This window comes from Zootoca vivipara, chromosome 9 (genome assembly GCF_965207765.1).
Source record: "Zootoca vivipara chromosome 9, rZooViv2.hap1.1, whole genome shotgun sequence".
Taxonomy (NCBI): Eukaryota; Metazoa; Chordata; class Lepidosauria; order Squamata; family Lacertidae; genus Zootoca; species Zootoca vivipara.
The window spans coordinates 31,009,584-31,035,258 of NC_142592.1; the positions used below are offsets into that span (position 1 = coordinate 31,009,584).

The 25,675-nt window shown below is 40.3% G+C and overlaps 1 protein-coding gene across 8 annotated transcripts in view; it reads left to right on the top strand.

The window, feature by feature from the left end:
* Nucleotides 1-25,675, top strand: part of NAV3 (neuron navigator 3) — a 448,025-nt gene that overhangs the window by 354,742 nt on the left and 67,608 nt on the right. For 7 of the 8 annotated variants that reach the window (XM_035127692.3, XM_088676973.1, XM_088676974.1 and 4 more), the window contains 2 exons: nucleotides 22,292-22,430; nucleotides 25,351-25,627. In XM_035127692.3, coding sequence (XP_034983583.3) covers nucleotides 22,292-22,430; nucleotides 25,351-25,627 — 416 coding nt within the window. The remainder of the gene's footprint in view (nucleotides 1-22,291; nucleotides 22,431-25,350; nucleotides 25,628-25,675) is intronic. The other variant, XM_060279676.2, reaches the window with a different exon arrangement.

The following is a 25,675-nucleotide window of genomic DNA, read 5'->3' on the forward strand; positions in this document are numbered from 1 at the left end:
ATTGTTTTTTTTGTGTGGCCCATTATTGCAGGAGAAATTGTCGATCTGTGTAGTACAGCAGGGAGTCTCAAATGCTTAATGCCTTGAGTGCACCTGCAGCACAAGCATTATTTCCTGCAAGTGATAACTCTGCAAAGAAAACAGATCCGTAGTCTGTCTCCAATTAAACTTTTAATATCACAGCAAGATTTTGACCATTTGCTAAGTTATTCTGGGTTCAATTGTGTGAATACTTTGTGTGAATGTGTTCGTTGTGACTATATATATATATATATATATATATATATATATATATATATATATATGATTTTAGGAGTCAGGAAATATACCATACTCCATAGGCCAGCTTTCCCCCAAAACTGGTGCCCTCTGGATGTTTTGGACAGAATAGACTGTGGTAAGAGACAATGGGAGCTTCACTCATCTGTCAAAGTTAGCCTGCAGGGTAGAGGTGAAGACATCTCTCTCCAGTGCTAGACCAAATACTCAGGTAGGCACAGCTGAGTCAGATTGAATCTGCCCAGTGTTGCCCACCCATGTTTCAGTAATACATTTCAGGTCTGCTACTCACCCAGGATCCAATTGTGATTTTTTTTGTGTGAATGACCTAGGCTTCTTGTGAACCAATCTGCAATTTAAAGACCTTCTTCTAGGCAGGAGGGCATGACAACAGGCTAACCACGGTCTTGCTAATTCTAACACAGTGGTACCTCAGTTTACTAACTTAATCCGCTCCGGAAGTCCGTTCTTAAACCAAAACCGTTCTTAAACCGAGGCACACTTTCCCTAATGAGGCCTCCCACCCCCGGTGCCCTTCCACCGTTCGGCTTCCATTTGTAAACAGAGGTAAACTTTGCTAACCGGAACACTACTTCCGGTTTTGTGGAGTTCGTATACAGCATAGTTCGTAAAGAGCGCTGTTCTTAAACCGAGGTACCACTGTACTCTACAATTCTATGATTCTATGATTCTCCAGAGGCTGAGGTATAAGGGGTTGTGACAAAGGCTTAATATAAAGGTGGATTTTGAGGATTTGAAGTAAGAAATAAGACAAGCAGCATCACACAGAAGTTCTGGAAGGCAGTTTTAGGCATAAGGTCTAAAAAGAGCAAAATGGTGGGGAAAAATACTGTTTGGTGGCTGAAGATGATCATGGACTGTGATATAAAAGTGTACTGTGATATAAGAGCAGAGGCAGGAGAAAAGCCATGGACGACTTTGAATGCAAGAACGAAGACAGATTACCACTAGTCAATCTGACAACTAATTTTGAGTTCAGACATGGGTGAGGGAATGTGATGAGTGGTGGTGATGATTAATATGAAGATGATATTTGAAAACTCAAAAACAACAGCAGAATGGGGACTAGGGCAAGAATGAACAAACATGGAAGGAATGAGCAAACAAGAAAAGAACTTTCAGTCCCAGAAGCTTGGTATAATCGTAGATCAACTTGTCAGACCATGATGATCTAGTCAAAGAAGAAAAACCACAGGTCACAGCAGAGAACATAACTTGCTGTTTATAGCTGCAAAGAGAACACTGTTGTATGTTAACCTCTTTCTTTGAAGAGCTTTCTTTCATTCTTATCTGACACTTTCTGTTTTGTAAATCTAAATTATGTCACATCTAAGCTCCTTTTGATCTGTGGAGCAGAAGACAAGCCTCCCTCTTCAATAGGTTCTCATAACAGAGGTTTTTTCAGTCTTACCACCCTTGTTTTCAGTCCCCTGAGCCAAGTTTCTTTTAATAACAAATGTTTGCTACAATAAAGCTTGCAGTTTGTTGCCTTTTGAAGTTTCAGCCTTAATCACAACTGTATCTAATTGTTAAAACATGCAACTTCCCATTTCCCCTCCTTGCTGTACATAAATAAACAATCTTGTCACAATAATGTAAGCAGGCTCAGATGCATAAAATTAACAATAAATTTTACAAAAGCTTCTTTGTGGTAGTAGGTAAATACTCTTGGTATTTAATGCTACTAAATGGATAAGTTAATCTATAGGATAAAGCTCTTTGAAAAAGAAATCATTAAATAACTTAGGGTAATTGAAACTTGCACAGAAGAGCAAACATGACTCATATTAGCTCTGATGGTAGTATTATGGAGAGCATCTACCTTTGATTTGGGGCACACTGTGACATAGATTGGATAGATGCAAGGGCTAAATGGCCACTTTAGATTATGTGATTCTCTTTAACATTATGCAGGTATTGTGACTGTGCACCTAAGCAGTTAAATATTTTTAGTCACTTTGTAACAATTATACCTGGGAACATTTTTCAAGCTGAAACCATAATATAAAATGGTTGGCTACACTAGATACTGCTGAGTGGGTAAATTCATTAAAGCAAAAATTGCTTTATTGGATTTTAAAGGAACGTGTAGCTTTGAAAATAATTGCACTGCCTAGGGATGAATAATAATTGATGGAGCAGGTATTTGCCATTCCTTGTGGTGTTTTATCCAGAAATATCCCTTAAAAGTCTTAGAACTTTTTGCTAAACATATTCCTCAATTTTAAAGAGGCATACCTTATTTGCTTGCACACGAAATAAACTGTTGGCCCAGTGGCAAATTGTCCAGGAGGGTGATAATGAAAAAAATGCAAAGATGAAAGACAGCAGAGACATTTTGTGGATTATTTATTAATGGTTTCTTTAAATATCCTAGGAATAGATATTTTGTACTAGTCTGAATAAGGAGTATTTAAACACAGCACTGCCAGTGGAAGGCTTTTGTAGCCTTTGTATGTTAGGCAGGAAAGCGACTAGCTGGTTTGATGATAAAACCTGATTTAGTACATTTAGAGCTTATGAATCTAGACCAGACATCCCCAGACTTTGGCCCTCCAGATGTTTTGGACTCCAATTCGCATCATCCCTGACCACTGGTCCTCTTAGCTAGGAATCATGGGAGTTGTAGGCCAAAACATCTGGAGGGCCGCAGTTTGGGGATGCCTGATCTAGACTTAACAATACTTGCTGATTAGTTAAATAGATGACAGCAGCTCCGGTTTTTCACTTAGTGCAAACATTACTGAGAGATGCAATAGAGGTTTGTTCTCAGAGAGCTGTTTTATGTCACTTGCTGGGTAAGCGTCCAGGAGAAGCTTTGGGCAGTCTAACCCTGCCACACACAGTTGGGAGGTACTGCAGACAGACTTGGAATACCTATACCAAGCCTTCTAGTGTCCTGTAGATTCTCCATGTTAATTCTATAGGAAATTTATGCCCAAGTCAGACTAGGCGTATAATAGTTTTTCAGGAATCTACATACTCACACTGACATTTTTGCAGGGCTGTTCATATGGCTGCTATAAAATATTTTGGAGTATATACGTATGTGTAACAGCTTAGGACCAGGCTACTTAAATATATTCTCATCCCGTATGTACCCAAGTGATTACTGTGTTCTGCGGTACCCTGCAGATGATCCCATCAGGAAGTCCATTCCTCATGATGTCATCATTGGGTCTAACCTTCAAAACGCCCTCCATTATATCAGAAAGATACCTTGTCTGTTGTCTTTTGGGCATCTGTGCTTTCAACAAGAGGTGTTGTTGAGGTAATTGTTGAGGTAATTGGGCATGTTTAGCCTGGTGAAGAGAAAATTGAGAGGTGATGTGATAGCCAGATACTGAAGGGCTGTTCCAGAGGGTAGGACCCAGACCAATGGATTCAAATTATAAGAAAGGAGATTCTGACTAAACATTAGAAAGGCTTTCTACTGATAAAAGCTGTTTGGCAGTAGGAAGGACTACGTACCTCAGAGGGTGATGGACTCTCTTTCATTGGACGTCTTTAAACAGAGATTGGATGGCCTTCTGTCAGAGATTTTTGCTGCAATTCCTGCTTTTCAGGGAACTAGATGGCCTTTAGCATCTCTTCCAGCTCTAGAATTCTATGATCCTACAGATCCTTCTAAATGAAGTTCTTCATTCCAGTTTGTATTGGATTTGAAGTGACAATATTTGTGTGTGTGTGTGTGTGTGTGTGTGTGTGTGCGTTTATATATGTAAAACAGGCTTCATTATATTGCGAATGACTTTGGGATGCCTCAAGGAAAGCAATTTGCAAATAAAAGAACTAAACAAACAAATAATTTGGACCATATAAACTAACACACAACACAAACCTAGGTTACGAGTAGCAAGTATCAATTATACAACAAGCGTAACTGGCTGCTGTAATCAAACACTAATTTATAAACATATAACGCAGAATAACTTCAATCACTAATTTATAAACGTGTAACACAGAATAACTTAAAAAACACAACCATAAACGTCATATCACTCATGATTCAATCCAACATCAGTTCAATGTATTCAGTCATATGTTGTAGTTCATATTGGGTATCCATATGACATATAAATTGGTTCAAAAGTACTTCCAAGTGGGTGTGTAATACTTGAGATTTTTGTTGTTGTTCACCACTACCAGGAATATATAGTTTGGAACATACTGTGTCTGACGATGTCAGTTAGCAGTTATTCCACAGAATGGATTGTCCAAGCACAGTGACAAGTATAGGTTGCAGCGGAGCATCCAGGTGAAGACGAGACGTATATATGAAGGTGACAGGGAGTATCCGAAAGCAAAAAGTATCCAAAAGCCAAAGTTATGTGCCTTGTTTTGCCAAAGTTGGCTTCTTCAGTGAGCGAGTGAATCTCAAGTACACATCTACACATCCATTTGGAAGTACTTTTGAACCAATTTATGTTATATGGATACCTAATATGAACTACAACATATGACTGAATACATTGAACTGATGTTGGATTGAATCACTAGTGATATGACGTTTATGGTTGTGTTTTTTAAGTTATACTGCATTATACGTTTATAAATTAGTGATTGAAGTTATTCTGTGTTGTATGTTTATAAATTAGTGTTTGATTACAGCAGCCATATAAACTAACAGCAAAGTTAATTGGAAGGAGACTATACTTACTGGAAGAGAAATGCACCACTGATACCTTCGAGCAGATTTTAAGAAACTTAAAAATAATGATACAAATAGCCTGCTGTTGGTTTTTAAACAGTATGTGTGATCTGCTATGAAATCTCAACAACTATTTGTAGTTACAGCAGTCACAGCGTGAAATGAAGTACTGCTATCAAGCATAGTATCAGAGCAATGAATTGCTTTCAGCAATGTTTTGAAAAGGCTTTCTTTTAGGGAAAATATAGTATGCCTGGGAGGAAACTACTTAAAGGGAATTCAGAGCTTCTTAATGGCTGAGAACGTTTCTTCCTTTTTCTCTTCTATTAAAGGTTAGGTTTCTTGCATCACATGAATGTTGTACGTGATCTGACTCTTCTGATGGCAAAAGAGTCTTTGAATTGATAGATTCTAAGTGGCTTCCTACCACTTTGAATGAAAATAGCTATTTCCTTCTTGTTTGGAACCCTTCCTTTGTTTTTCGTTTAGGCAAAGAAACATTTTAAAAGTTAATGATAAATCAATGCTGTCAGGAACAAGATTTGGTGAAGGAAGCAGGAATTAATGTGATACTGTAACTGGACTTGTAAAATGTACACTTAAAAATGCAAGAGAACACTGAAGTTTCTAATGAAATTCAACCTTTCTGGTAAAAAAACAGTCCCATGTTTTTGGGGTCTTTGGGGACCAAGGTCACTGTGCCTAGTTCACTCCCGTTTTTTTTGCAGGAGAGAGGGGAGGGTTAAGCTTATTATTGTCTTAGTCACCCAGTTGCCTTGGTGTAGATAAACAGGGAAAGTGTAACTGCTGTGATTATCCTGGATCTTTCAATGTTTAAGTTCAACAGTATATGAACCATGGTATCCTTCTGGGATTACTAAGTACTGTTTTGTTGTGATTCTGGACCTTCCTGCATGGGTAAAGTCCCAGAAGGCGTTGCTAGGGCCTGCTGCTCCACACTGTGGATTTTGGTATATGGGATGATGCCACGGGGTTCCAGTCTCCTTACTACCTACCTGAAACCTCTTGAATCATAGGCTGATGGGAATAATTTCAGACAACTTATGTTTACACATGTAACTGGGATATGAAAGATCGCATGAGGACTTGAGAGCATGTATGCAATGTTTCTAGATAATAAAAAAATTCCTTCCAGTAGCACCTTAGAGACCAACTAAGTTTATCATTGGTATGAGCTTAGTCACGACTTGGTGTAGATAGACAGGGAAAGTGTAACTGCTGTGATTATCCTGGATCTTTCAATGTTTTACCGGTAGTTCAACTTTTTCTAGATGTTTCAATGTTTGGGTCCAATTGTTTCTAGATAAGTCAGGGATGAATACATACTGGGAAACAAGTTGCCAGCAGTGACCAGTATAAATTCTGTATAGCTGAATATCACATTGGCAGTTTCTTTTTGCCATTAAAAAGTGTCCATATTGTGTTCTAATACTTTATTGTATTATTATAATGTTTTAATCCTGCCCTTCTTTCAAAGAGCTCAGAGTGCCATTCATACCTCTCTTCCCACCTCCATTTTATTCAGCTCTGTGATGTAGACCAGATTGAGAGATAGTTACTGGCCCAAGGTCACCAAGTTAGCTTCATGGCTGAGTGGGGATTTGAACCTAGTGCCCTCCAGTTATAGTACCACCAATGCTCTAGCCCAGGCACCCCCAACTGCGGCCCTCCAGATGTTTTGGCTTACAACTCCCATGATCCCTAGCCAACAGGACCAGTGGTCAGGGAAGATGGGAATTGTAGTCCAAAACATCTGGAGGGCCGCAGTTTGGGGATGCCTACTCTAGCCACTTTGCTACACTGGATCTCTACTTTTTTAAAAAGTGCATTTATTCATTTATTGGCTAACACTTTATAGCACAGCTTTTTCTTTGGAATATTTACCGAATCTCTTTGTTATTCTCTCATGGATAGTGTTAGTTGATTATTTTTTGAAGTGTCCTTATCTTCTGCTTGCATGAGTTGATTGACTGTGTATTATTAATTGGCTGCCACTATCCCATGCTCCACTGAGAATACTAAAGTTCTAATCTCTGATCTTTAAACAGTTTCTTATAATGTCATTTTGAAGCTCGCTTGCTTCCTGCCTTTTTAAAATGGAAACAAATATCTTCTCAATTTAACGCATGGTCTTTGGTTCCTCATCTTTGTTGTATACAAGTCAAAACTGAACATTTTCATATTGTTCAGACTTGCGTCAAGTTTGAGCTGGGTTTGCCTGAGACTGAGTGCCTATTAAGAAATCATGAATAATAAGGAAATAGAGGGTAAGCGGTAAAAAGATTATAGTGTGTACAAAGTATCTGCACATGGAGAGGGCTCAGTAGAACCCACTTTTTAATCTTTTTTCTTTGGTATCACCCACTCTATTTAAAAGAGAGCAGTTTCATTTTCCAGAGGGCTGGCGGTGCAGCAAGGATTTTAAATAACAGGATTTGCATGCCCGCATGTGCTGCCAGCCATCTGTAAAATACAGCTTTTTGAATGTGTGTTTTTATTTCGCAAAAGGGCCCACTGAGAAAGTGTGACCATTTTACGACCAGCCACCCCTGGCCACTGCTATAGCATTTGGCATGTGGGAAGCATCAACTCAAGTTCTGCGGCCCATCAGCTGTGCATAAAACATTTTACAGCACCTGTATGAAACATTTACATAAGCTCCACAATGTCAGTATGCATCCTGATCTAAGCAAAATGTTAAGCAGAAATGACCTTAACAAATGGAGCAACAATGTAACTGTGTTTTATAGCACATCAACAAGGAACCATGGCAAGCCTGTCTTGAAAGCTGGTGCATAGACAATGCCACTACACACTCAGAAAATGAAGTGGAAAAAGTTTACCATAGTGAATTAAGCAGTATAAAAATGTTAATATTAGGATAACAAAAAGTAAAGGTAAAGGGACCCCTGACCGTTAGGTCCAGTCGCGGACGACTCTGGGGTTGGGGGTGCTCATCTCGCTTTATTGGCTGAGGGAGCCGGCGTACAGCTTCCAGGTCATGTGGCCAGCATGACAAAGCCACTTCTGGTGAAACAGAGCAGTGCACGGAAACGCCATTTACGTTCCCACCGGAGCAGTACCTATTTACAGTATCTGCTTGCACTTGACGTGCTTTGAACTGCTAGGTTGGCAGGAGCAGGGACCAAGCAACGGGTGCTCACCCCGTCATGGGGATTCAAACCACCGACCTTCTGATCGGCAAGCCCTAGGCTCTGTGCTTTAGACCACAGTGCCACCCGCATCAAATAAATTTAGTACAGTAGTATTATTAGGATAATACTACTCTATTAATGCTTGCTGTATTATGAAATAAATCCGCTCTTGACAGTTTTGTTCAGAGTTCCTAATTGTTATAACAAATATGGAGTGTTTGCTTGGCAAGAGGATCTCATATATCTTAAGTAGCCAGAATATTATACTTTAATTATATAATGATCATACCACTGTGATGTTTCTGCTACAATTTAATTAAAGGAGCAGTTATTCCATGACAAATGAGTACTCTGGCATTAGTTTGATTTTATTTGTTTGATTTTGTTTTATCATTTTTGTTTAATTTACATTTTCTCTGGCCTATGAAACAATTGATGTTTTAATGTATCAGAAATTAAAAACACCTGTGCCAGACACTATATGACTTTTAGCAGAAACTCGTGGTTTGAGACTGAGACCTAGCTTAGTGAACTACCTGGAAACACCACTGGTGAAGGGTCATAAAGCCCTCATAAAGATGGAATAGGGGAAGCAGCATTGGCCTCTTTGATTGGCAGGCAATATGAAGCCCCCGGTTTGGTCAAACCTGGCTAACAGCCACCTGACCTAGATTTTAGTATCACCGCTCACAATTCCAGCTTTATCAGCTCTGCTAATTTTTTTATTATTATTTCTGGTTTTGATAGCCAGAGGTGTACAAAGACTCCCTTGTGCCCTTGGCAAGGAGATGTATCAGCACCCTGCCATCTCCAGGGGGGAAGAAACAAATCATTTACCAAATGACTCTTAAACTAGGTGTTTAACAGCACAATCCTATAAACATCAACTCAGAAGTAAATCGCACCCAATTCAATGGTGCTTACTCTCAGGAAAGTTGGGTACACAGAACTGCAGCCTAAATCCAGTAATCCAGAGACAGGAACTTCTGACAATACCTCACTTGCCTTTTCATTACTTCTGACAAGGCACCAGCAGAAAGGCATTGGTTTTGGAGGTTGCACCTCAGTGCACACTTTATTCAAAAGCAAGCCCCATTTTAGTCAACGGCCCTTGCTGTCTGGTAAACATGCAGCGATGCACGAGCTGGAAATTGGCCAAGGCAGGAAAGAACCCAGGGAAAAGTGACTCGGCTGTGGTAAATTAAGAGCCTAGCTTGACATATCTCAGTCACCGCATCTGCTGAAAGGCTGCCTCATGGCAAGCAGGGGGAGTGGAGGATGGGGAGCCATGTTAGGATGGAAGGCCAAGCAGTGGTGTCCTTACAGGTAGCCCCACTGCACAAACTACCATTGCTGCTTCCCAACTGGGGAGGGGTTTCCACATGCCAGGGTCTGGATTCCCCTGAGGCGCTGAGAGGGGCACAATTTTTGCTCTCCCCACCTGCACCCTTAGTGGCAGACAACCCCTAGATATGCCCCTGTTGATGGCCCTTGAATGCTTCCTCAACATCAGTCACTGTTCTGTACTCTTCTAGCCTCCATTCCAATATAAAATCTCTTTAGCTGCCAAGACTCATCCTTTCTCTGCCTTACATTAGTTCTGTGCTCCCCAAGCAAGACCATACTTTCATGCAATTTGCTGGCAAAAGCCAGAATTAAAATGCATGCAAACTGTCCATAAAAAATAGAGCTCACACCTATTTTGTATTTGCGAATGTGTTTCCATCAAGCTCCAAGTCTTACTGCGGCGTCCATTTAATGGTTCCAACAACTGCAGCTCAACAGGAAATGACCCTAAAAGTATATTCTCACTTGTCGGCATAAAGTTGTGATATATTGTGATAATGAAGAACTCTGAAATGCAAAAGCAGCATTCTGAATTAGAGTGAATTGCTTCTTGTTTAATCTATCTCTCTGCATCATGATTTGACTTTGCAAATGTTAATGTCAGCTTTGTTGGTTTTCTCTTAACATTTCCAGCAACTTGATTTCCACAAACTGCACAGGCGGTTTGGAAATTAAAAAGACCATGTCCAAGATAGCTATCACAGAATGCAGTCAAAGCATGCATGAGTCACAAACAGAGCAAAATAAAATTGGCAGATTAAGTGCAAGAAATATGAACAGACTGAGGAAGACATTCCTCAGAAATGAAATGTGAATATAAAAGTAGAGCCCCGCATAATTGGAAATAGTGTTAAGATTCAAAATATTCAGTATAAATATTTAGCATAAATTATACTGAATGCAGTATATCCACACTGATTTCAGATTGTTTTAAGAAAATATTAGATTTAGGTCTACTGTCCTCTCCCCACTTAAACCCATGCTAGCAAGACAGAGGGGAAATGGCTGCTGGATTTCCTTGCAGATATGAAGGACCTACCTTTGTTTTTCAGGGAGGAAAAGGGGGAATGGATGCAAAAGGGGGAAAGAACTTAAGTTGGATTCTCTAAATATGAAAGCACAAGTGTTATGAATCAATATGCTGTTTGTCGGAAGCTGCTCTAATGATTTAACACAAAGGGGGAGGCAACAGCTGGGAACAACTGCAGTGCCAAGGAGCATAGCTGCTCTGGAAACAGGCAGTGTCAAAACACACCTCTGCTACAGCAATGCTGTCACCTCATGTTCACCCAGAAATCTCAGCACAGGCTTTTTCTAATAGCGCTGGAGGAAAATGTTCAGCAGCAAACATGTCGTCTGTGACATAAATTCGACAGAGGTCACTGAGGAATTCTTTTTATATCAGTAGGAAGCATTGCTTGAAAGCAGACAGAGCTTCCCATGGCTATTCATTTGCATTTTGTTTACAGTTGTGTGCATGCATATATAGCGTCTTATCTCTAACTCTAAATATCCAATTAAATTACATTATTCTTTCTATAAGTGTTCAGATATGGTTTCCTGAAAAATACTGCAGAGGGAGGGTCTAAGCTCCACCCCCCATCATACTTATTTGCGGAAAAATAACTGGGGCAACAGTACTAACATGTCATTCTTTCCACAATCTAAAAGAAAGCTGGGCAATAAGAAAGTAAGTGCTGAATCATTATTAATGGTGTTTTTGCTCCCAGCACGCTATTAATGTATCACTATTATAATTGGAATAGTCTCACATCTTAATGTCAAAAAATCCAATAACATTTTAAAATTGAAAAATGAATGCATTTGATAAGAACATGACGTTTAGATTTGTTTTCTCCATTTGCAGTATGGTTTTTTAACCTATACTACCACATGCAAGCCACTAATTCTAATGCAGCCAATGTTAGGTTATTCATTGAGATGACAACAGTGCTAATGAAATACATTTTGCATTAATGGCTCAATTATAACACCAAAGATCACTTGTTCCTGTTTAAACCACTGTCCCCACCCCACCCACACTGCAAATAGAGGGAAATAGTGAATTAAGTTTATACAATGGATTAAAATAAGAAAAAGCAGGCTATTCAACAATTTGGGAAATCACAGCTGTATTACATATGATTTGGCCTCATGTGAATGTTAAGCTTTATGTGGCATTTATATGTGGCTATATATTAGATTTATCTTCTCTCCTGGTTTTATCCTACATATAGGATGCAATTATCTCCTAATGAATCCTTATTACATATAGCAATGGATGGATGTACAATTCATTAGTCTTCTGTAAACTGACTATGCTCCCTCTTTCCTGTCATTTTACTCTTCACAGAAAAATTCTGTAATGAGTTGACACATGTACAGTTTGCTTTTGTTGCAGCTTTTCATTTCATGCATTAATTTACAATAACTTTTGTCATCCATTTCATGGCCATGGGGATTTAACCATAGTGCAAGTTTCTGAAACATGCAAAAAAAAAAAAAAATTCTGTTCCTTTTGCCAGTGCAAGGAACCCAGTTTTTCATTGGAGCTCCAGATCATTTAAATTTATATTGCAATAAACAGCTGACAGCTCTTGGGACTATAAAAGAGGCCTTAAAAGAACAAACCAGAGAGGGGAGGAAAAGATAGAGATGGATGGATCTGTCAATTTCAGCCCCCCCCCAGTTTTTAGTTCACTGTTCTTTTTGCATCAGTTTCCACATCAGTACAGGTGCAGTATAAAGGCATGACTTCTTACAAATAGAGAGCAGACACTGCATGGCACTTGTAGAAGTGTATGTTTCACAGACAGAATTTGCATGTACGGGTAAACTGGCCTTAAGCCTTTAGAGATTATTTGAGCAGACACAAAGATAAAATACATAATAGTGTGGTACTTACTGTACTTTTCTGTTTATAGGACTATCTTTTTTCTTTAAAAACCATGCTAAAAAGTAGTTGTCGTCTTATACATGGGTAGTGCCTAGCGTGGACGTTTGATTGGTTGCTGCCACGGCTGTCAGCGGCTATTGTGCGTGTTATTGGTTGCTGCATCAGTGGGTGGTGTTGATTGGCTGACGCTCCGGCAGTTGGGCGGGCGATTGGCCACTTCTGCCAGCGATGGGACACATGGGAGGCGGATTTTGCAATGTGTGCGGGTGAGCGATTTTCGGCAATTCCCCCACTTAAAAAAGCTCAACAACCCTGGGTGACCCCCCCAAAAAGCTCAACAACTCTGTGCCATCTCCCCCCATTTTCTTAATTTGAGCCCCCCAAACTAGGGGATGTCTTATAGATGGAAAAGTACAGTATCATAGAATCATAGAATCATAGAGTTGGAAGAGACCACGAGGGCCATCCAGTCCAACCCCCTGCCAAGCAGGAAACACCATCAAAGCATTCTTGACATATGGCTGTCAAGCCTCTGCTTAAAGACCTCCAAAGAAGGAGACTCCACCACACTCCTTGGTAGCAAATTCCACTGTCAAACAGCTCTTACTGTCAGGAAGTTCTTCCTAATGTTTAGGTGGAATCTTCTTTCTTGAAGTTTTAATCCATTGCTCCGTGTCCGCTTCTCTGGAGCAACAGAAAACAATCCTTCTCCTTCCTCCATATGACATCCTTTCATATATTTGAACATGGCTATCATATCACCCCTTAACTTAGCAGCAAAGTAGAATTACTTCCCTCTGTGCCTTGTATACCTCAAAGATGAGCAAAAATTGAATACATGACAGCATGCCATTTTTTTTCCAGCATCAAGCTGTAGTTGTGGGGAAAATGGCACCCTCTGGCTATCTGCGCCTAGTTACCAATTGTTGCTATGCTTCACTCAGCATGCTTACCTGCCTGAAAGGTGAGGCTGAAAGTGAACAACTGAAGGAAGGAGGGAGCAGAAAAACTACAAAAATAATTTTCTATTTGAACTAGGGAAATGGGAAGCTGCCTTATACCAAATCAGATCCTTGGTCCATCCAGCTCAGGGCCATCTGTACAGCTGTCCAGGATTTCGGGCAGGACTCATCTCCCTTGAGATGACCAGGGCTGAATATGGGAGCTTTTCCATGCAAAGCAGATTCTCTACCTCTGGCAATAATATTCCTGCAAAAAAACCCTCACTGGGCTCAACAGTGAAGAGTGCTCCATTTACGAGCTAGCCTGTGTGTGTGTGTGTGTGTGTGTGTGTGTGTGTTACCTGGAGGGGAAAAAACAAGCTTCATTAAGCAGCATAAAACTAAAAGATGTGAAAGGATAGAGATATAGTAGTCTGGTAGCTTCCTCCTCCACAAACTCTTGTAATAAAACAAACAAACAGAAAAATTGAAATACTATCAAGGGATAATTTATATGGGGACGCCTAAGTTGGGTAGAATCTTAAATGCTTTTCCTGTGCTCTGAGAGAACCTGTGATATGTGAAAGCTGTATGGTGTTTGATGTTCCTGAAAGTTAGGTCACCTAAAAGATACTTAGCAAAACAACATCAAACCTTTGGTTATGTAAGACATGCTGAATACCCACACGAGACGTAACCGACTGTACTCTTGTATAAATAAAGTATATTATTCACTGTATCACATTACAGATTTCAACAGAAATAAGTCATAAAATACAACGAAAAAAGCAGAAGAGTCAGTAGATCAGTTTACACTCTAATCAGTTCATGGATCAGGTCCAAGAATATGCTAGTGTCTATTCCACCTACGTCTGTCCATCAGGTCCACACAATCCACAAGAAAAGTTGTTGTTCCACAGAATCCTTTCACAAAGTCCAAGACAAGGATTTCCGGAATATAAACCTTGTTTCACCGTCCTGGGCTTCATCAGTAGTACAAGTGCATATATGATGTACCAAGATAGTGGATCTATGGCATAGTAGTAGTCACGATCAAGGTGGCAAAAGTGATCCCCGCCCCGTTAGGTTTCAGTATGGTTATAGAAAAGGTTTAAGTAAATGATTCCAAAATATTATGATTAAATATGTTTAACATTTAGATTTAGAGGGGGAATTAGCTATTCTTGGAGATGTAGTGTTGATTTCCTTTTTCCATATTATTTTCATGAGTCTTTTTTTTTTTTTTTGCAGACAGTGGCAGCTTTAATCAATCTCTAGTATCCAACTGATAAAGTGATTTCCTTGGCCACGTACTATCTGTTTTTTGTACAACTCTGACCTTTGCATGTTAGATTGTTGCTGCTCTCAAGTGAGCTTTATACCATGCACACAGTTTCTTGCTCTCTTGGTTTAATTTATTACCTTCATCAAAATGCAGTGGCAATATTAAGTTCAGCGTTTGCTACATTCGTTAAACATGGCTTCATCTGCTGCCTACCCAAACCATCACATTATCCTTTGCCACTCATAATTTCCCCAAGATTAAAATTTAGATTACGGTTAATTGAACAATTATAGCTGCCCTCCTTGGAACTAGACACTTCCCAGCTTTAACCAAGGGGCAGTATCAGGTATCCCCAAGGCTACCTCCATGTGCCCAGGAAGGTTAATGGAGATAACCGGAAGAGCAAAATTGTGTTGATCCAACCTGCAACCTTTTTTTGAAATGAGTTTTTTCATAGAACAATTGAATAATTTCTCATGGATTACATTGCTGTAGAGAGCATTCCTACTCCCTTTCCCTGCATTTGCCACTGTCTTGCTTCACCCTTGGCCATTTTGAAAGCTCTGAACGGAGAAGATGCACAATTGCCGTTGCCAAGCAACCTTAATGGGACTATTTTGTGCACCTCCAGATGGTGCGGTCCTGTACATCTCTGCTCAGAAGTAAGCTCCGTTGAATTTCTGGGAAAGTGTGCTTGCTGCATATATGACTGTTCATATATAAAGAAGAGGAGGGGTATGCTGAGCTGGAGCCCTAGCAAGGATAATTTCTTGCCCAGGCTGTGTCAGGAGGAACTATTTTGACGTGTTTATGTCCATGTGTTTGTGTGTGCGCGCTTTTTATAGAATAAGTGTTAAGGTAATGGGGTAATGTGATCTTTGTCATGCAATGTGGTCCTCTGAGATGGTCAGGAGCATCAAACCTGAAGGGCCAGGACACTTGAGCAACAGCAGGAGCTAAGCCCGCTATGTAGTAAAACAAGGCACTGAGGCAGCAGCTGCAAAACAATATCATAAATTGCAATAAAGCTGGATATTGGAGCAAAAGAGCTGAGCCTCCAGGCATGGTAATGAAATAAGAGCACATTGAGGGGAGAGCATCTTTGTACATCTTTTGCCCCAGTTGAGGCCTGGAATATCCAGGAGCCCAGAGGCTAATTCCTAAATCTTGCCTACCTGCACCTGAATGAAAGACCTGGAAGGAACAGGATTCTATACTCTCAACATCAGACCTATCTCAGCCTCCTCGTGCTAAGGAAGTGGATATAAAGGTAAACGCCCGGTCCAAATCAGATGGGCACAAGGTCCAAATCTCTTCTGTGCACAAGAAATCTCTCCAGCTGTTCCAATGATTGTTACTCTCCTCCTTTGCATAAAGCAGCCAGTTTTGCACCCTAATGTGAGTTTCTCTTGTCCTCTCCCAGGAACAGGTTTCTGTGAATGTGGCATGAAATCCAAAAAGGGCATGTCAACACTTCCGTTTATCCCGTGCCTAGAAAGCATGGGTTTGAGCTGTTTTCCCCTTGCCTTGCTACTTTCCAAGGGAAAACACATTCTTTAGTGCTAAATCAGAGCAAACATCAGTCTGGGAAAGTAGTGGGGCGAGAGGAAGTGTGGATGAGCTCTTAAAATTTGTTTCATGAGCATAACCACATCGCTGGATAGGGCTATGTGTTTTGCATGAGACTGAGACTGTACACCTTTCCTTTCTTACATTAGCCCTACATAGCTGTAGTAATGGAACCAGACTATGCACATGGGTCTTAAGGCTGTGCTGTCATGCTTAGAGGGAATAAGCAAGAGAGAATACAAAATCAACTTTCTGTTTTAGTGAAAGCAACCATTTTACACAAGAAGATTTCTGCTCATGTGATTTTGATGGTTACTTATAGACGAAGTAAACTGTTCACATGTATCATTTTTCCCCCTCTGGATGCGAGAAACCAAGTTCATCAGAAGACTTTCATAGAATTATCCATGGAACCATTTGCTGGTATGAAAACACACACACACACTTCCAGAAAGTTTACATATCTTCTCTACAGAGTATTTTGATCCTCATAGCAATTATACTCACCTTCTCGATATATTTTGTTATAGTACACTACACAGATTTTAAATAATAGTTGTCTTAAAAAAAGAAAAAGGAAATCCTGTAAGTATGGCTGTTAAAAGAAGAATTCAGTAATAAAATTATAAAAGGCATAGCCTGAAGAAATGTATTGCTTATCATCATTTAACCACATTAATATCTGGTTTCAATTATACCATGGTTTAATCTTTTGTACATAGATAATTCTGTGAATGCTTAATAGGGAATTTAACCAATGACAGAGAGTTATGGACAGCGCCTATGTACTGTATCAGAATGGGCAACTTGTAGCCCCAATACTTCTCAGTCATTCAGCAAACCCAGGAACTGAATCCAGTTGTCAGAAGGTTTGTCATGCATGGCCAGCAGCAAAGTTGCTAACTGGCCAGAAATATGTTCTAGCTGGCCAAATCTTTGCTTTGGGACCACTTCCCAGTAGTAGCATAGACCCCACTCAGCATAACGAGCAACCCCCCACCCGCCGGCCTCCTGACAAGCAGCAAGGCTGGTGAAATATACTCGGAGTTGAGAGTGAATTTCATGCTCTTTATTCGGCTTGTCTGCTTATATACATTATTTACACAATGGGCCTTGCATGATTGCCTACCTCAGGGCTGCACCTGCAGGCCAATCAGGTTGCGGATTCACTTCTGCCAGCAGCCTGATTGGCTGCTCCTGCAGGCCAATCAGGTTGCTGATTCGCTTCCACCTGGAGCTGGATTGGGTGGCTCCTGCGGACCAATCAGACTGCTGCATTCTGGATCCTATTGTTCTAGGATTCAGCTCAGTACATAACAGCTGGCTTACCACATTTTGAAATAATGCACATTACAATTTAATGAACGTCTGCATGTCTTTTACATTCGGTCTCTAAAATTATCACTGTATCACTGGTTGATAGAAGCAAGGGCCATGGCTGTTTGTTTACTCACTAGTTATAAAAAATGGTGTGTACCTAGGGAAATAGACAACTTTTGCACTCAACCTGCCCAAAACCGATGGACTCTGTCCCAAGAGCGGCAAGAAATCTGGGCTTCTTTGCCTCTTGTATATAGTGGACTGGCTCAGGGATCCATCAACACAGGTTCCAGGTTATAAAATTTATTTCAGTAGCAGGCAATCCTAGTAAATAGGCATCATATCTGTTTTCCACAAGCTGCTCAGACCTTTAAGTCAGGGCAATTAAGCCTGCATGTAGGATTGTCTTATGCAAGCATATATTTCGGATTCATATCCCTCCTCTAAACACTACAGAGAAGCATGAAACAAAGTGCAATTAAAATCATTTAAATAGGATAAAAAAGGAAAAAAGGAGAGGACATTTATATACAAATTTCTATTTGATTTTTTCCTTTTTAGGAGGTAATTTAATTATTGTTTGATTTTATACAAATGTTATATATCTGATGTTAGCTGCCCTGAGCCTGACTTTGGCTGTGGAAGGCGGGATATAAATAAAAGTTGATTGTTTTTTTATATTACTACTACTACTACTACTACTACTACTACTACTACTACTACTACACAAAAAACCTTTAATATTTCATACATAGGAAGAGAAAGTCATGAACTCCAAGCAGATAAAATATATATCCAATATATATGGAGTATTGCTGCCTTCGTTTTTAAGGTCTTGCATAGACAGTTCTTGATAACTAAGCGCCTATTTGTTAGTTTAAGTATTAAATGGGAAGAAGCAGAAAGTTATTTTACTTAATAACTGAAAACAAAGAATCAAGGTGACTTGCTCATTTGTGAGCTCCCACATTTTGGCCTAAATTTAACTCGTGTTAATTAACTTGCCAGCACCTGCGTGTGAAAAATGTAAACACACTCTTGGCTGCAAGCTGTATGTTTTGCAACTAAACAAAAAGCATATGAGCAGTAATTTTAGCAGAAGTGTTGTTCCTTTGGGTTATTAATACACCACTGTAATTTCTTGATGGAATTATTCCATTGTTTTTAACTTTGTGTATATGTGTGCTTGTGGTCTTCCCATGGGTATCTGTATGGTTGGCCACTGTAAGAACAGAGTGCTAGACTAGGTGGAGTCGTGAAATGACCCAACAGGTCTCTTCCTTTTGTGTGTGTGTGATACATATCTAGAGCTAAACATTTTTGAAATGCACTTAAATGTTATGCCACTAATCTCTTTTGAATATGATGAAGGATAATGAACAACATATTGTTTGCTACTTTTTAATATTTGAGAATCTAAGTGCAACCTGTTTCATTTTGAATTTGTTACCAACCCAACAGATAACTTTGTCAGATACCTCCAGTTGTGCTCTTATTTCAAACAGAAATTGAAGTTAAAAAGTCTGACTCCAATTAAAATTAAATCAGCAGATTCGTTGTTCCCATGCTGTTTTTGCAGCATATATATCTTATTTCAGGCAGAGAATTTTAAACCCTGGTTCTATATATTTTATTAATACATGTGGTAGCTCAGAAATAGTTGAGGGGATAATTTCATGTGTAAAACAAGATGCCCTTTTATTAAATGATAAAATGCCTCATTTTATTTTGTTGTATATTTCCGTTTTTCCTAAACCTACAAAGGAAGGTACCTTAAAGAGTAATAGACAATGGTGGTTCCATTTGTTTATTCTTATTCTTTTCTAGCCACATACAATTTAGCTGTGAAAATGGTGTTGCAATATATTCTATGACCCTGAAGTTATAGGGAATTTATGCTTCAGTGGTTGCCATGCTTGAAAATGACAGGTAATGCATTATGCTTGCTGTGGAAAGGAGGGTAAAGTATGAGTCTAACGGCCTTCATAGGCATTTACCTATGAAGATAGAATAGCTGTTATAAACTTCTAGAAGGATTCATTGTCTAGTCTGAATTGTACAGACAGCGGCTTGATTTTTATGTAGTCTGTGCCATCTTGAATCTGACTAGACAGGGGTAGTACTGCTGCTTTATGACTCATTAGCCGCCATGCCCAGGACTGAACACAAAAATGGTTGATGCATTGAACTTTGTGTCATGGTGATGAAGGTAGCCTTCACAATTGATGTTTAATGGTATATTACAGAGAGGTTTTCTCAGTAAAATGTTCCAATTATTTTCTTATCTGTCTACCTTAACGAGCTAGAAATAATTCATAAGGAAGTCAGTGAATCAGTTACAAAGTCCTTTTCCTGCCCTAATTCAGCTTGATGGCTAAATTTAGGTTGTTATTTAATGAGCAAAGCTGCTTATGAGGCCCAAACTCCAAGATTCTTCACCTTATGATCAATCCGTAAAAGAACACATTTACCTCTGTCATTGTGTACTGTATACTTCTAGAATGGCAAAACCGCTGAACACCTGACCTTCGAAACTTGTAGGTGTTTACCTTAAAGGTGTTTTCACAAGTGATGGTAAAAATAATAATAATTAAAGCCTATTCATATCTAGACAAATGTGCCACTTGAAAATGCTAGCTCAAGATAGAAGGTGGGGGAAAATGCTAATTTAAAATCAGACTCATTTATAAAGTGGAAAAATGGGGAAAGGTGATTTAAAGTACATGAGGAAACTTTTTGTCTGTGGATTCAGAATTCTTCCCCCTATCTGCTACCCTTCCCTAAACTGTAGTCCATTTCCTAAAACAGGGATGACATGGCTAACCTTTTTTGGGCTGAGGGCCACAAAGATCCAGGGCAAACCTTTTGGGAGCCACATGTCAAAGTGGGTGTGGCTGGAGTGTAAAGCTGCTTTGCATGTGACTGCTCAAAGTCACATCTTCCTCCATGCAGTTTGGCCCATCAGATGAGCGTGAAGTGCTTGAATTGAACTTCTGATGACCTAACCCAGTGATAAGTTCATTGCATGAGTTTCAGAGAAAGCCGATTAAATCTAGCAAATATAGCAAACAAGATTAATGGCACTCTCTAACTTGAGATAATTATTTTATCTCGCAGGCAGTTGCTTAGGGAAATTCTTGTTTAAGATAATGACATGTTTCCAATTACACATGGACATTATCATTGACATGATACGGCAGCAGTGAAGAGTCTAAACATTTATTGTAAAAAACTCATGAAGCCACTTTGATTTTTTTAAAAAACAGCAGTTGTTAAACATTCCTCAAATGATTGAGTTTCTGCCTGTAGAAGTCTTTCTAATCGCTCAGCTCCATCATGTCTGGCCACCTCACACCTCACCCCACCAGCTTCTTTTAATAGATTGGGGAGGGTGTACTGTTCATGCAACAGCTGTGAGATGAAGCAACAGCTGCATTTGCTTACACATCAAGAAGTGTCACAGAAAAGGCTAATGTGGTACACTCAAGTGAAAAACAGCTTTTCATAGTGTGGTGGCTCTCTTTCTTGATGTGGAATGAATGTGGAGTCTGCAGATGGAAAGACGCCTGCCATGACTGTGCAAATCAACTGAAAATCTGGCTGATCCAACTCCCATTTATCAAGCAGCTCAACATCTACTTTTAATGGTCACCTCTTACTTAAACCAAAACTTGGTCACAGGCCAGAATTGTTTTTGAAGTGTGTGGAATGCCTGGATACAAATCCTCTCAAAACTCAGTACTAAAGATAATGTCTTAATAGGTGGTTTTGAACCTGGGGCAGAAAGTAATCAATAAGGGACAAGGGAATTGCTCAGCTTCAGTCCTGCGGCCAAAGTACTGTTGCAATTTATTCATTCAATTTGTGTCCTACCACATGCTATAAAATACAAAAAAAAAAAAAAGCTCCTCAGGGTAACTCGCAATAAATAAATTTGAGATTTCAAAGCAATCTTGGTGGCTCCTGTTTGGCAAACATCTGAGGAATTTTGAAGAAAGCAATAGGAATCTCATGAAAAGTAGCAAATTTCTGATAGGGAAATTCCTGCTTATCTAGGATGGACAGAGCAGGGGGTGGTTGTCACGCCCCTGTGTAGTTGGCAGCCTTTACTACATCAATCGGTCACAAGCTGTGCAGGCTTACTGAAAACGTGCAATGGATTTACATCAAGGATCTGCATCCAATCATTGCTCCCTGACACACGTCCACTGCATATCCTCCCTTTTTTTGCAACCATGCTTTCCTCCTTCAGGCATTGTTGGTGTTGGCTAGACAGGGTGGACAAACTTCAAACCTAATCTGAGATCTAAAGCACGAATCGGGCTTGACAGTTGGTTAGAGTACATCCAAAAGAAATATTTCTTTTTCTTTTCCCCGGGAAACCCATAGAAGTGCTTCAAGCTTAATAATAAAACTAAGGCCAGAAATTCAGGCCGGTGTAATGAATTTCACTTGGCAGTGTTCCAAAGGTGATTGCAACGAACCATGAAGCGACCTGCTCTAACAACGTATATATACCTGGCCCTGCTAAAAATTGAAATTGCATTTTTTTGAATGGCTTCCTGATGGAGTTGCTAGCACGGCATTTTTTTAAAGCAAGAAATGAATGGTTAATTTAAAAACACCTAGAAAATGACACGTACAATGTCATGTTTAATTTCTAAGGTATTGTTTAATTTCTAACCTCTTTTTTGGGAGGGGGATGGTGAACTAGCTGATTTCTACTTGCATTTTCTCATCAAGGTGTGAATAGATGACATACTCATCTTCTCTTTCTTTCTCTCCCCCGCCTCCACCTGCCTGCAGCTGGGATGACAGCAGTTCGGTTAGCAGCGGCCTCAGTGATACTTTGGATAACATCAGCACAGATGACCTGAACACAACATCACCGGTCAGCTCTTATTCCAATATTACTGCCTCTTCAAGAAAGAATGCACATACCCATGTAGGTGTTGACATTTTCTGTTCTGGCAGCCTGATGAATCCAGGCCACTGTTTAGGGGCTTTATTGCTTATTTTTCCATTTCACTATTGCACACACACAATTTCCCCCCTTTTCCAAATTTCCTTTTTATTTATTTTTGCAGGGTGGTTTATTTTTCTTTGTTTGCAATAACCGCAATCCTCCTAAGCCTCTCCCAGCACAATTTGCAGATATAATTATCCAAATCTGATGATACAGTGACGTCCACAATGAAACAGTTAATTGAATGCAAAGACAAACAAGTGCCAACTTCTGTGCATGTATCTTCATGTACCAAAGAGGAAGACCTGTTTCCTCATCAAGAGCCTGTGGAGTCATAAGCACTGCTGGAGTTTAATGGCACTATCACATTTTCTATTGCTCACAGCTTGAAATTTCTAGGAACTCAAGGAGAAGTTCTGTACTTTATTCTGATTAGGAGGGGGTGGCTTAAAGGTACAGTTTAATGCTATTTGAGATTATCACACACCCTTTATCAATGCAAGCACTATGTGTAAGGATACAGATCACAACCTGGCCATTTTAAAGAGCTGTTGTGCCCTGATGTTGGTCTATTGGCCCCTAATGAGAGCCACATTTCAACCAAGCCAATTATTGCAGCACTGACAATTTTGGTAAGCATATTGCAAACTTTTTATACATTTGAATCTGCTTCTTGTTTTCTGGTTTTGGCGCATGAGCCCAAGACTCCTAAAAATGAACATGAAATCAAGCTAAAGAGACCCTGTTCATTGTTCCTGTTTTAAAGCCAATGGAAAGAAGTCACATTATCAGTTTGAGCTTATAACTTTATACTAACAAGACTCCCGCCCCGGGCCTCAGGCAAGCTCTACATGGGCCTGGTTATAAGCAGCATTTGGTAACGGCCACAAATGGTACCAATTGTTGCAAATTATTATCAGCTGGATATTGTAAGTGAATTCAGTGCGAAGGCCATCTACTGGAGATGCCCCAGTTTTCCATAGGCACAGCATCCATATGCAGAAGATTCCCAGAGACTCAGCAGAAGCCTGCCGCCCTCTCACCCCACCATATGCACATATAGGTGCATGAGGAGATGGTACAAGAGGCTATTAGGGGGAAATGGGATGGCTGGATGCACCCCCCTGTTTGCACCATCAAGCTCCTGTTGGAGATTCATTCCCTGTGTTTGCATTCATGGGATTGTTGTCTATCACATGACAGTGTATGTCTAAATTCCACAGTGGGACGTGACAGAAACAGGATGTTTGTGTTACTGTGTTTCCTGGAGTGGGACTATTGTCCTTTGTTCTTTCTCTTTGCTGTCTGATGCCAGAGAGAGAGGGAGCCATGTTGCAGTGCTCCATGTGTGTTTATATGTAAATAAACGTAGATTAGCCAAATGCTGAGTTGCTGAGGTCTATTACGCAATTGCGCAAACTCTGTGGATCCATAAGTGTGCTGCTGTCAGTTGGCATCAGTCGCTGTGATGTTCGGGCTGGAGAAAGCTTTTAAAGCTCCCGAACGATCGACCAGAGGGAGGCAACATGCCAGTCGGGCATGTGTCTCTGCCAGGGTCTTACTTGTGAGTAGGAGATCCTAACACCTCCATGGCACATGAGTGAATTTAACTGAGTAGAGTAGGAGATCTGATCCTCCGTTCCAACTAACAGCCTGTTGTGCAACCTGCCCATGCTTGCCTATAGGTAGAGGAAGGTGGCACTTAAGGATATCCTCTCCGTGCGGTAACTATGCCTGCATTGTCTGTATTGTGCCTTCTGGGTTGTGAATACTGAAGGCAACAGCTTTGATTCAGAAATTCAGGAGCACGTTCTGAGTTTCCAGTGCACCTATGTGGAGCAGTCCTCAATGCCTCTGTTCTTGTAGTAGCCCTGGCACCTGCTGAGCTCCATGGAAGCTTGCTTTGTGGTGGAAGGCTGCAGCACTACACCCAGATACATTTACTTAGTGGTATTAACATTAATAGGCTTATGCTAATAAGATTCCAGGTTAACTCTTTATGTAATTCTAAGTACATTGGACCAGTGTCGCCATGCCAAGATTTGGGTGTTGGAGTCTGGAAAAATCTGGAGCAAGGGATTATTCATTTTATGTGGTGTAGTGGTTAAGAGCGGTAGAGTTGTAATCTGGTGAAACGGGTTTGCGTCTCCGCTCCTCCACATGCAGCTGCTGGGTGACCTTGGGCTAGTCACACTTCTCTGAAGTGTCTAAGATCCACTCTCAGCTCTCAGTCTGTTGTGGGGGAGGAAGGGAAAGGAGCTTGTTAGCTGCTTTGAGACTCCTCCGGGAAGTGATAAAGCGGGATATCAAATCCAAACTCTTCTTCTTCTTCTCTAGCTTTCCACTTTATGGGGGCCATTGTCTTAGAGTCTCTTAGGCAATGTTGATGTTCTAATCCAGGATTCCTCAACCTCGGCCTTCCAGATTTTTTTGAGACTACAATTCCCATCATCCCTGACCACTGGTCCTGCTAGCTAGGGATCATGGGAGTTGTAGGCCAAAAACATCTGGAGGGCCGAGGTTGAGGAAGCCTGTTTTAATCAAAGGGATTCAGACAGATATGAAAGCTTCAGAGAAACACTGCTTCTTTTGGATAGGTTTAAAAAATAAAATAAAATTAATTGACATTTACAAATCAGTGTTGCTTCAAGCTAATAACATTTGAGACACCTCCCTGCAACGACACCATTAGTGCCAGCAGTATAGGTAGTGTTGTTGTTTGTAAAATTAGTGGGAAAAGGCTTCTCAGAGAGACTATTAAGCATTTGGAGCTAGGGAAGAAAGATGTTAAAGTGAATCTTTGTTTCTTCCTCCTAATCCCTGCACTCTCACGCTGTAATGAAAGAAAATAAAAGCCAGACAATTACTGAGTAATTTTCATGATATCAATTCCTCATAGCTGAAGACTGATTCAGAGAAACGTTCAGTAACAGATGGCGAACCGTGGGGCAGCAGTGAGGAACTGAAGAAACCAGAGGAAGATTTTGACAGCAACATTGATGGCAGTGGCAAATGGAAGGGCCATCCCTCTGGAGCTCTTGAAGATGCTGAGAAGGGGGGCCAGAAAACCTCTCTGTCTGTCTCTCAGACTGGCTCCTGGAGAAGAGGCATGACCGCACAAGTAGGAGCAGCGCCATCCAGGCACAAAACAGGAACAAGCACTCTCAAGACGCCTGGTAGGAATGAGCATCATCAGAAATTGATCTTGCCGTCGGTTGTGCAAA